The 12,531-nt window shown below is 39.1% G+C and overlaps 1 protein-coding gene across 3 annotated transcripts; it reads left to right on the forward strand.

The window, feature by feature from the left end:
• The first annotated feature begins 1,449 nt into the window (after window positions 1–1,449).
• On the forward strand, window positions 1,450–12,264 carry TRIM69 (tripartite motif containing 69). Of its 3 annotated transcripts, none has more exons than XM_036299985.1 (6): window positions 1,450–1,677; window positions 1,940–2,416; window positions 5,856–6,173; window positions 7,609–7,631; window positions 7,716–7,840; window positions 11,668–12,264. In XM_036299985.1, exons 2-6 carry the CDS (start codon window positions 2,090–2,092, stop codon window positions 12,207–12,209), a joined length of 1,335 nt encoding a protein of 444 aa, XP_036155878.1. In that variant the 5' UTR covers window positions 1,450–1,677; window positions 1,940–2,089; the 3' UTR covers window positions 12,210–12,264. The 3 variants fall into 3 exon arrangements, with proteins under 3 accessions (XP_036155878.1, XP_036155888.1, XP_036155872.1); XM_036299995.1 differs by lacking the exon at window positions 1,450–1,677 and adding an exon at window positions 3,240–3,335 and having other exon boundaries at window positions 1,684–2,416; window positions 5,940–6,173; XM_036299979.1 differs by lacking the exon at window positions 1,450–1,677 and having other exon boundaries at window positions 1,684–2,416.
• Window positions 12,265–12,531: the final 267 nt, after the last annotated feature.

Here is a 12,531-nt window from a genome sequence, read left to right on the forward strand (position 1 = left end):
GCCCTGAAGGGTGTCCTGGATCAGGGTGGGGGTCCCCACTGGGGTGCCTGGCCAGTCTGGGTGAGGGGCTGAGGGCTGTTTTCAGGCTGGGGGTGACTGAAGCTCCCAACCTCTCCTTTTTTCCTTTTTTTTAAATTTTTTATTCTGGGCCAGCTTTAGCTTGAGGCTTGGCTCCAGCTCTTAGGCCTCTGGCTGAAAGTAGGTTTCTGGCCTTTGCTTACAATGTTGCGATCCTGCTGGCTGAAGTCCAGCGGTATTTGTTACAATGTTTGAAACTGCAGGCTCAGAGGCCTGTAGCCGCAGGTGGGGAACGTTGGTTTCCTCCAACGATCCTCCGATCCTCCGTCACTGAGGCAAGCAAGCCTCATGTTAGTTTCAAGCTGTCTGGCTGCCGGTCGCCATCTTGGCTGACAGTTAATTTGCATATCTCGCTGATTAGCCAATGAAAAGGGTAGCGGTCGTACGCCAATTACCATGTTTCTCTTTTATTAGTGTAGATATCACTAAGTAGTGAAAAGGCAATCCACATAGTGACAATAGATATTTGGAATATGTGTATCTGATGAAGAACTTATATCTAAAATATGTGAAGAACTCTTGTGAATAAATAAAAAGACAAATTAACAATAAAATATGTGCCTTATATGGGCACTTCACAAATGGGGAAATGCAAATGGACAATTAACATCTGAAAGTGGTCCCAATATCCACAGTCTTCAGGCAAATGCAGATTAAAGCCACATTGCAATACTACTGCATACCCACCAGAATGGCTAAAATAAATATAGGGTGTCCCCCCAAAAATGTATATAAACTTTGGATAATTATAAAGGCAGTGTTTACTGAAATACATTTCATTTTCAAAATGTAATGGAATCTACAGGTATTGTGTGTATACACTTTTTTTGGGATACCCTGTATATTTATACTGTTGATAAAGATTTGGGACAAACCTAGGGTCTGTGTAGAAAGTTTGGCATTATATACTATATGCCAATCCTATGATCCACTTCCAGGTGTATAGCCAAGAGAAATGTGTATATTTGGAACAATATGGATAAATCTCACAAATGTAAGGTTGACAAAAGAAGCCAGCAACAAGAGTACATGTCACAAAATTTATATAAAATTCAAAAATAGGCAAAACTAATGTTTAGTGTTGGAAGTCATTGAACTGTACAAGTAAGATTCTGCATTTTTCTGTACAAATGTTATTTGTGTAATTTTTCTTAAAGGAGGGCAGGCCCTGGCCGGTGTGGCTCAGTGGTAGAGTGTAGGTCTGCGGACCAAAAGGTCATGGGTTCTATTCTTGATCACGGGCATGTACCTGGTTTGCAGGTTCTTTTCCCGGCCCTGGTTGGGGCATGTGAGAGAGGCAACGAATTGATGTGTTTCTTTCACATTGATGTTTCTTTTTCTCTTTCTTCTCTTCCCCCGCCCCCCCTCCCCCATCCCTTCCACTCTCTCTAAAAATCAATGGGAAAAAAATATCCTTGGGTGAGGATTAACAAAAATAAAAAATAGAGCAGAAGGCCTGAATGATACTATGCCATTGACTGAGGAATCTGATTGATCTTCTAATTCTTTGTACTTGACTTCTAGAACCCAAAACAAAAAAAGGTAATAACTAGGAGAACAGACGTTGAAGGTAAAACTTCCAACTGATACATAAAACAAGTGAGTGGAGGGGGATGTACAACAAAACGTATTTCTTTGGTTGAGTATCCTTTCTTCTGTCTTGGTTCTCTACTAAAGTTTAAATGGTGTTGAAAGTAGTAATAAATGATGATGTTACAAAACTTATCAGATCATTTTCAAAGAAGAGATTATGGTGCTTTTATTTTGGCTGCACCAATTCTCAACTTCTTTAGGAGTGGAGTCCACTATCCTGGAGTCGATAGCTAGAAAGAGAACTCATTTTAACTGTTCTTTTCCAAAGGTATCTCCCAAAACCTCCTCCAACACTGACCAAGGCAACTACATTGAAGCAAATGATTTGATCACTCAGATACCCTCTAAAGTGCAGATACAAGATATTACTAAGGAGCTACACTGTCTACTGTGTAATGACTGGTTCCGGGATCCACTTATGCTAACCTGTGGCCACAACTTCTGCCAGGCCTGTATTCAAAACTTTTGGAAGCAGCAAACAAAGGAAACATTCTGTCCTAAGTGTAAGATGATGTGTCAATATGCCAATTGTGCATTCAACCTTGTCCTGGAGAGGCTGGTAGACAAGATTAAGGATCTACCCTTACTCAAGGGCCATCCACAGTGCCCAGAACACGGAGAGAACCTGAAATTGTTCAGTAAGCCAGAAGGGAAGCTGATCTGCTTTCAATGCAAAGATGCTCGGTTGTCTGCAGGGCAGTCTAAAGAGTTCCTGCAGATCTCTGATGCTGTCCATTTCTTCACGGTAGGTGAGCCTTGAACAATCTGTTAGGAGAGCTGGGGAAAATATTTTCTGTAGGACTTCTCTCTTCCAATTTCACCCTTTTACTCAGATGATTATTAGAAAGACCAGAATGCTCTGAAAATATAATATATCTTACAATGTTCTTTCTGTAGAGGTGCTAATATGGGAAAGGAGTAGTGGAGAAGCTGTAGCCTACTATCCAATTAATCAAATATTTACCGAAACCCTGCCATGACAGTGCTCTACTAGACACCATGCAGAATGTGAATGCATACAATATTGCTCTTGTTATAAAACTCTTGAAATTTAGTCAAAATGAAAAAAACAACAGAAGTAATTTTAGAATTACTATTGAGAGCTAAATTTTGTCACACTAGTAATTCATAAATGTTTAGAATTTCAGAAAAGATTAGAAAAAATTGAAACATTCAGGTGATGTATGGTGAAAGAAAGTTTGAATGGGAAAATCATTTGGATTTGGATGGACAAAAGGAAGAAATAAGTATTCTAAGTGAGAACAACGTGAATAAAGGTGTAGTTAGAACAGTGTAACTAGGGTAGAAAATGTATAGAGTTCTGTTACTTTCCTCAAACCCCTGTGGTTAACTAAGAAGGTAAAAAGAAAAAAACATAAGTTTTTCTGCTGCTTGTAATTTCCTTCACTATTCTTGGAAGAGACAGGAACTATGACATGGGGGAAAGGAAAGACTTTTGCAGCAAGAGCTGGCTTTTTTTTCTGACATACTAGTGCCTTGGGGGAGATGTCCCTTATGGCCCTTCATCTCCCAAGTCAGTATGGGTTGAATTTATGTGGTATTCCCAGGAGGAGTTTATCATCATTAAGGGTCAACTGGAGGCAACCCTGAAGGAACTTCAGTCCCTGAGGAACAGGCAGAGAGATGCTATTGCTGCTTACAAGGTGAGGAGCAGGGTAGGGGGTTATGAGATAGAACTAGAATATACCCTCCTTATAACCTTAGCTATTAGGGTGGAAAGGTAACTATACATATAGTGTCAATACACTAAATGAAACTTGAGTTATAACATTAAAGAACGGACACAGTAGGGTGGAAAGGAACATAGCAGTAGAGCAAGTTCCCTATTGTTGATAAACAGGGGAAGTACAATGGCCTTTCCCCTAATATGCTCTTTCTTTTGATGGTTCAGTTGCTGGGTGATTTTTGTGGTGTTGTGATTTCTCTGGTCTTTCCTCTTATTTATGGCAAAATAAGAAATTTATCTATGGCAAATTCACTAAAGATAGCTATGTCCAAAGAAATACTTTTCATTTTGAAAATTTCAGTCTAGTGGCTATGTGGAGAATGAATTAAGAGAGACAATGACAAGAATAATGGTTAGAAAGCTACCACATAACCCCATAGAACAGTGATGGTGAACCTTTTGAGCTCGGCGTGTCAGCATTTTGAAAAACCCTAACTTAACTCTGGTGCCGTGTCACATACAGAAATTTTTTGATCTTTGCAACCATAGTAAAACAAAGATATTTTTGATATTTATTTTATATATTTAAATGCCATTTAACAAAGAAAAATCAACCCAAAAAATGAGTTCGCATGTCACCTCTGACACGCATGTCATAGGTTCGCCATCACTGCCATAGAATGATGATAGTAGCTTGGTCTAGAGAGGCAATGGAGATGGGAAGACGTAAACAGCCTCAGCATATGCTTTGGAGATTAAAAAAATAATAATCTGGATGGAGTGATTCATTAGATGTTAGGTGTGAGTGTAGATGTCAAATAGACAGTTGGATATAGAATGAGAAGGAAAAAGAGTCCATAACAGAATATCAAGTAACTGTAGAACTAACAAGTAAGACTAAGAAATAGCAGTGAAAGGAAAACTAGAAAAGTATGAGCTAGAGCCATGGTCAGCAAACTGCGGCTCGCAAGCCACGTGTAGCTCTTTGGCCCCTTGAGTGTGGCTCTTCCTAAGCCTTAGGAGTATCCTAATTAAGTTAATAACAATGTACCTACCTATATAGTTTAAGTTTAAAAAATTTGGCTCTCAAAAGAAATTTCAATCGTCGTACTATTGATATTTGGTTCTGTTGACTAATGAGTTTGCTGACCACTAAGCTAGAGGAAAGAGAGAGTTAAGACTATTTTAAGAGTACAATAACAATGATGGACCATAGAATCCAAGCTAGATAAAAAAGGGACATAAAGACAGAAGAAGTTGAAGAAATAGAAACAAAGGGGTCAATACACAGGTTTCAATGAGACCCAAAATTGCAATAGGGATACCTGAGTAAAAAGTTAATTTTGGAGATGGTGAAATTACTGGGGATGATAAAATCCTCAGTGTAACTAAGAATCTACACTAATAAAAGACAAAGATGCTAATTAACCATACCTTTGCTACACCCATCAGCCAATCAGATGAGTATGTAAATTAACCCAACAAAGATGGCCGTTAAATTTGCATACTGCAGGTGGGGCGCCCCGCTGCCATCCGGGCCTCCCATGTGCAACCCGGGGAGGCAGGGCATGCATCTCGGGATCGGGCCTGCCATCTGCCACCTGGGGAGCAGGCCTAAGCCAGCAGGTGGCTATCTCCCGAGGGGTCCCAGACTGTGCGAGGGCACAGGTTGGGCTGAGGGATACCCGCCCCCCGCCAGTGCACAAATTTTTGTGCACTGGGCCTCTAGTTAATAGACAAAGGTGGAAATCACTAGAAATGAGAATAAGGAATCAAGAAGCCAGGATATCAGATGGCTCACCTATGAGGATGTTGAGGTCATCTAAGAAAAGAGCTGCAAGTATATCAGTTATCAATTTTAGTGCTTCAAACATTTCCCAACTCTTCTTTTTTTTTTAAAAAAAAATATTTTTGTTGATTTTTTTAGAGAGAGGAAGGGAGAGGGAGAGAAACATCAATGTGAGAGTGGAACTTCAATGGGCTGCCTCCTGCATGCCTACAACCTGGGCATGTACCCTGAAAGGGAATTGAACCAGCAACCTTTCAGTGCATGGAACAATGCGCAACCAACTGAGCCACTCTGGCTAGGGCTCCCATCTCTTCTTTTATATTGTCTTGGCAGCAGGAGTGCCCCCTCCCACCCCCCCAGTTCTGATGTTTTGATTTCTCGAGAAGGATATTTCTTTCCACTTCCTTATGACCCCAGTCTAACAGTATCACTTGGTAGATATTGGCTTATACTTGTGGGTAGGAGAGTATTATCATTCATTCTAGAATGTTTGATTAACCCAGAGTCTTATTTCACATGGCAATGGTTACCACCTCAGTACTGCAATAGGAACCTGCAGGTTACTTTTGACTATTTCATCCTGAATTGCGAAACTAGCTGAGAAAGATGGAGTAAGTCTCCCCATCTGCCACAAAAAGGGCTCCTTTTAGTATGGCTCAATGTTGATATTACATTTTTATATATTTTCCTATTATGGTATTTCCCAAGTTGTGTGAGTATTGTTGGTGTGGGCCCCCATCCCCAAGAGCTAGTCTCAGGAATTACCCTGGTGATGATCATGGAGGTTTCCAGGACAACAAGCTACATCTGCAGCAGCACATCTCCGTGGAGTTTCTAAAGCTGCATCAATTTCTGCATGGCAAAGAAAAGGACATTTTAAATGAGCTTCGGGAAGAGGGGAAAGTCTTGAATGAGGAAATGGAGCTGAATCTGAACCAGCTTCAGGAACAGTATCTCCTAGTCAAGGAGATGTTGGTGAGCATCCAGGCACGGATGGAAGAGCAGAACTCCTTCAACTTTCTCAAAGTAAGACTCCATATCAATGACTGGGTATGCTACTAGGGGAAAGAGGGCCAGAAAGGATATAGAAGCAGCTTTTCCCCACAATGAAGGGGAAAAAACCTGCCAGGGGTGGTGGAGGGAGGCGAAGGGGGAAATGCGGGACATCTGTAATAATGTCAACAATAAAAAAAATAAATTAAAAAAATTCTCTGGGAGAAAAGCAGGAAGATACTTTTGCCTTACACTCAATAGAAAGTTTTCCTTTCACCCTCCTAGAAAGGAAGACAATAAAATTCCAATAATAACCGTATGAATATTTTAATATTTCTTCATAAAGAACTTTTGAAGCTTTATTTCTTAAAAATAAAATGTTGCAACCTAAGCTGTATCTTTGGCTCTCAGAAATCATACATTGACCTGTTTGAAAAGCTATTTGTCAATATTTGGTCATTGAAAGTTCACTTCTAATGTGGCATTGGTTACCACTTCAGCATTCAGTAGCTTAACTAGCCAGAGTAAGGAAAAGTGGCCTTGGGGTGAGAATACCCACTGCAAGCATGTCAAACTCAAAGGCTAACACGGGCCAAATAAACAAGGTTTAAGTTTATGTGGGCTGCAAAAAAACCAAAAACTTCAATTTTCATAGAAATGTAGGTTTATTTCGATAGAAACATGCTGAATACAAAGGGCTGAAATGAATGAATAATCATTAACATAAAATAATAGAACATTTTAATAAAATTAATATTTTTTCTTGAACATTAACTTACCAGATACTGAATAACTGCACAAATTAACAAGCGTAATACAAATAAACCTATGTTTCTTGTTCTCTGTAAGCGAAGTATTTCCTGTTGTGCACACCAAACAAGTCAGTACAAGACTAATGACGGGCAATCGGGTGCTAAAATATTCGCTGCTAGTATTAGTGCAGAGAAATGATGCGCCTGTGTGTAAGGCGCGTAAGGGAAATGAATGCAACACGATTACAGTAATCAGTCATTAGCAAACATTGTAGTTCATTATTAATAATTATGTATAACAGGATATTATAAAAATGAAGTTACAAAATTTTTATTAAAACGTTTCTTACATACTGTTATATTGGCTGGGCCGCAAAAAATATTCATTGTGGGCCACATGTGGCCTGTGGGCCACGAGTTTGGCATGCTTGACCTCTTGTATTCTCCTGAGACTATGGCAGTATAGGGAAATGTAGCCTAACCTTAACTTCTCTCTTATTCCATGTAAAAGGGAGCTAGAAAATAAGAGCAAGATAAGACCAGTTTATCTTGGGTTAGATGAAGGAGGCAGATCAGAAAACACACATGGAGGATGAGAAGTGGTGATGGGTCCCAGTATTGACAATCAAATTCCAGGGATGGCCAGTATCACCAAAGAAATTTCTGCAGTTGATGAACAGGCATCTAACTTCTCTATTTCTCTTTTCCTCTTCTAGGACATCACACCTTTCTTAGATAGGTAAGTGGTATTTCCATATGGTATTCTTACCCTATCTTCAGTCCCTGGAGAATATCTAAAATAAATTATTTATGTCCCTTGCAGCGTGGAGAAAGGAATAAAAGTGCTGACACCCAGAGAGCTTATCTCCAGAAACCTGAACTTGGGCCTGTACAAAGGTCCCATCCAGTACATGATGTGGAGGGAAATGCAGTCCATTATCTCTCCAGGTATCAGTGGGTAGCAGCTATTGGTTCGTGGGGCTCCTAATGTATGTTTCATCTGTGGGACCTCTTCTGTGGCCCTAATTAATACGTTAGAGTCTGGGACAGGGGGAAGAGTAGAGTTTAGCAAAAGAAAGCTAGTTGGTATGAGTGAATTTCTTCTGGTACCATGACTTAAGAATGTATGGCTTTTTACTGGTAAACAGAGTCTAATGTCAGAATTACCTCTCAGCCTATGATTTTAATTGTTCTATCAAATGTGACAACTAATATTTTATACTGTTTTGCTAAATCAGTTATATAAATCACTGGAACTTTTCTGCCCTGAAGGAGGAGTTTATTATATATACTCTTAGAATGTAATAGGGTTTTTATAGGTCCTTTTTGTTTGATGTTCATAAAATGGAGTATAATATCTTAGAAGATTGTTTAGAGATCTTCAGTGCTTCAAGAAACAACAACAACAACAAAACACCCAATAATTCAAATAGGTGTGCCTAATATGAACTCTAAGTTTTTGTCATCCTGCAGATACCAAAGAATTGAGCAGGACAAAAGAACACAAATGGCATTTCAATAACATAAAATTCTAAATAAAAATATTTATATACTACAAAGTTCTAAAAATTTTTTTTTAATCTTTAAATTCTTTATTAGTTAAGAAATTACAAATGTGTCCTCATTCCCTCCCATTCACCCCCATCCTTCCCCCCCCCCCCACTCATGCTCTCATCCCCCTGTTGTCCATGTCCATTGGTTTGGCTTATATGCATGCATACAAGTCCTTTGGTTGGTCTCTTCCCCTTACCCCCACCCTCCCCTACTTTCCCTCTGGGGATTAATAGTCTGATTGCTATTTCTCTGTCTTTGGATCTGTCCCTGTTCATCAGTCTATGTTGTTCTCTATATTCCACAAATGAGTGAGATCATGTGGTATTTATCTTTCTCTGACTGGCTTATTTCACTTAGCATAATGCTCTCCAGTTCCATCCAAGCTGTTGCAAAAGGCAAGAGTTCCTTCTTTTTTACTGCAGCATAGTATTCCATTGTGTAGATGTACCACAGTTTTTAAAAACTTTTTCATTATTATTAGTAGTTACTGACTTAATGAAAATCACAAATCTATTCCTGTTAACAATTTTTCCAGATAATTGACAATAAAAAATCAGCTTTAATAAGACAATTAACATAGAATAAAATCATCATTTAAAATTTTATTGAATTTATTGGGGTGACATTGGTTAATAAAATTATGTAGGTTTCAACTGTACAATTCTATAATACATTTTACTGTATTCACCACACTAGTCAAGTCTCCTTTTGTCACATTTATTCCCCTTTTATTCTCTTCTACTTCCCTCAACCCCCATTTCCCTCTGGTGATCACCATACTGTTGTCTGTGCCCATCAGTAGATGAGTGGATAAGAAAGCTGTGTTACATTTACACAATGGAATACTACTCAGCCATAAAAAAGAAGGAAAACTTACCTTCTGCAACAGCATGGAAGGACCTTAAGAGTATTGTGCTAAGTAAAATAAGCCAGCCAGAGAAACACAAATACCATATGATTTCACTTATATGTGGAATCTAATGAACAAAATAAACAAACAAAATAGGAATAGATTCAAAGATATAGAGAACAGACTGACAGCTGTCAGAGGGGAGGGTGTTAGGGGACTGAGTAAAAAAGGTGAAGGGATTAAGCAAAAAACCCCCAAACTTCATAGATATAAACTCATCATTTTAAGTGTACAATTTGATGAGTTTTGACAGATATATATACTTATGTAAACATCTGCAAAATCAAGATATAAAAAATTTCTGTCATCCTAAAAAGTTCCTACGTATTCCTTTGCAGTCAATCTCTTCCTTCTATCCCTAACCCCTGAGAGTCACTAAATCTGCCCTTTTCCACTTGTGTCTTTTCTAAAATCTCATGTAAGTGGAATTACATATTCTGTAGTCTTTTGTGTCTGGCTTTTTTCACTTAGAATAATGCTTTCTGAGATTCACCTATGTTGTTGCATGTATCAGTAATCATGTTTTATGGATACATTGCAATTTGCATATTCATTTACCAATTGATGGACATTTGGGTAGTTTTTAGTTTATGGCTCTTATCAATAAATTTGCATAACATTTGTTTATAAATATTTGTGCTTTACTTTCTTTGGGGCAAATACAGCTGCCTGTTTTGTAAGTAAAGTTTAATTGGAACACATCACAAGCACATAGAAGTAAAAGACATAGTTTCTGCTCCCAAGAGACTAGAAGACAAACTTAGAGTTTGCAGTAGCCATCTAGGTAAAAATTGTTAATATCTAAACAAAGGCCTGGGAGGGACTAGAAAATAAAGAATGATTCCGGAGAAGAATTCCAGGAGTGATTTGGATGAGGTTGTAGTGAAGTAAATAGGTCACTCATTTGAGAAGTTTCACTAAGTAGGGAAGATGTGAGTGTGGGAAACAGAGTAAAAAGAGGAACATCTGAAACATGAAAAGGACATAGCAGACAGAAATGTGTGTGTGTGTGTGTGTGTATATATATATATATATATATATATATATATATATAGATAGAGAGAGAGAGAGAGAGAGAGAGAGAGAGAGAGAGAGATTAGAGGCCAAGTGCACGAAATTCATGCAAAGGTAGGGTCCCTAGGTCTGGCTGGCGATCAAGGCCAGTCGGGGCCTTCCCTCATTCTGCGCTGCCCCCTGGTGGTCAGCGCACATCATAGTGAGCAATCGAACCCCCGGTCTCCTGGTTGAACTCCTGAGGGGACACTGCATATTGGCCATTTATATATATACAATAGTCATGTATTGTTGGTACATAATTTATAGTTGCTAATATGGGTAAACACCCATGAAATGATTATGATTACATTTAAGAAATCCTATATAATAAAAGCCTAATATGCTAAGTGTCTGATCATCCAGTCGTCCATTCAACCAATCAAAGCATAGTATGCTAATGATATGCTAAGGCTACTCAACTGCTTGCTATGACATGCCCTGACCATCAGGGGGCAGACAGTCAACCGGTTAACCAGTTGCTATGACTGCACTGACCACAAAGGGGCAGATGCTCTGACTGGTAGGTTAGCTTGCTGCTGGGGTCCTGCCAATCAGGACTGAGCGAGATGGGCTAGACACGCCCTGGAGCCCTCCCGCAGTCCCTCCCCAGCTGGCCAACCTCCTGTGTCCCTCCCTGGCCCTGATCATGCACCAGTGGGGTCCACAGATTATGGACCACATTCTGATTAGCAGTGGCAAACCATTCTAGATCTCAAGTCTCGTTATCTAAGAAACCAAATATAAACTTATCATTGTCCTCTAAAGACTCTATCAGTTAGCTAGATCTTGACTGACTCTAACAGGCAAGCCCTTATGTTCTCTCCCACATAAGCTACTTGTTTTTAACCCATTGCTTTTTTGCCTCTGTTTACCCAAAGCATCCTGAATACATTTCATAGATGTTATATCACAATGGAAATAGTTATTGTCCTTAGAAAGCTTTCCTAGGACAAATTTACCTAAGTGTTACCTCTTCAGCATTTGTATTTTCTGACACATACTAGTACAGATTTATATTATTTGTATTGTTTTCTTTATTAGAGAATAAATTGCTTCAGAGTACAGTCTAATTTTTATCACAAATATAAAAATGTCTAGAATATAGCCACATAGATACCAAAACAGTAACGAGTATATGTAAGTATATATATGGGGAGAGAAATTATTGGTGTTTATATAAATACTGACTTCTACTATGGGAATATGCATTCACCCCTTTTCTCCCATGCCCTGCTTTCTCTTATTTTCTTATTAGGCTTATTTACATTAACTCTGGACCCTAAAACCGCGCACCCAAATTTGGTGCTGTCCAAAACCCGAACCAGTGTGTGGCATGGTGACATTAAGCAGGTAATGCCCGATGATCCAGAGAGGTTTGACTCAAGTGTGGCTGTGCTGGGCTCAAAAGGCTTCACATCTGGAAAATGGTACTGGGAAGTAGAAGTAGCAAAGAAGACAAAGTGGACAGTTGGCGTTGTCAGAGAATCCATCATTCGGAAAGGCAGCTGTCCTCTAACTCCTGAGCAAGGATTCTGGCTTTTAAGACTAAGGAACCAAAATGATCTAAAGGCTCTGGATTTGCCTTCTTGCAGTCTGAAGCTGACTAACGACCTTGACAAGGTGGGCATATACTTAGATTATGAAGGAGGGCAGGTGTCCTTCTACAATGCTAAAACCATGACCCACATTTACACCTTCATTAGTACTTTCACGGAGAAACTTTATTCCTACTTCTGCCCTTGCCTTAATGACGGTGGGGAGAATAAAGAACCACTGCATATCGTGCAGCCACAGTAATTAGTCGAACTATTGTGTAAATTCAGAGCATTATTAAAGAAGTATTGAAACAGTTTACCAGTCTCACTGGTTTCTCTTCCCAATTTAATAATGAATACTGAAAAAAGGATTCACAAATTAAATTCCATCCTCAGTGGCCTAAGTGGATTTCACCGGAGCCCTTCAAGATATTCTAATTCACTAGGGGCTTCTGTAACACAGGAGCCTCTCTCATGAGAGTGATAATCATGCTATTGTTACTGAAGCAAACTGCAACTTGAGTTTGTGATGCTTGGGTACCCTTTTCAAATGTGCCCAGAAATTCTATTATGCTGTCATTAGT

This window comes from Myotis myotis, unplaced genomic scaffold (assembly GCF_014108235.1).
Source record: "Myotis myotis isolate mMyoMyo1 unplaced genomic scaffold, mMyoMyo1.p scaffold_m19_p_1, whole genome shotgun sequence".
Lineage (NCBI taxonomy): Eukaryota > Metazoa > Chordata > Mammalia > Chiroptera > Vespertilionidae > Myotis > Myotis myotis.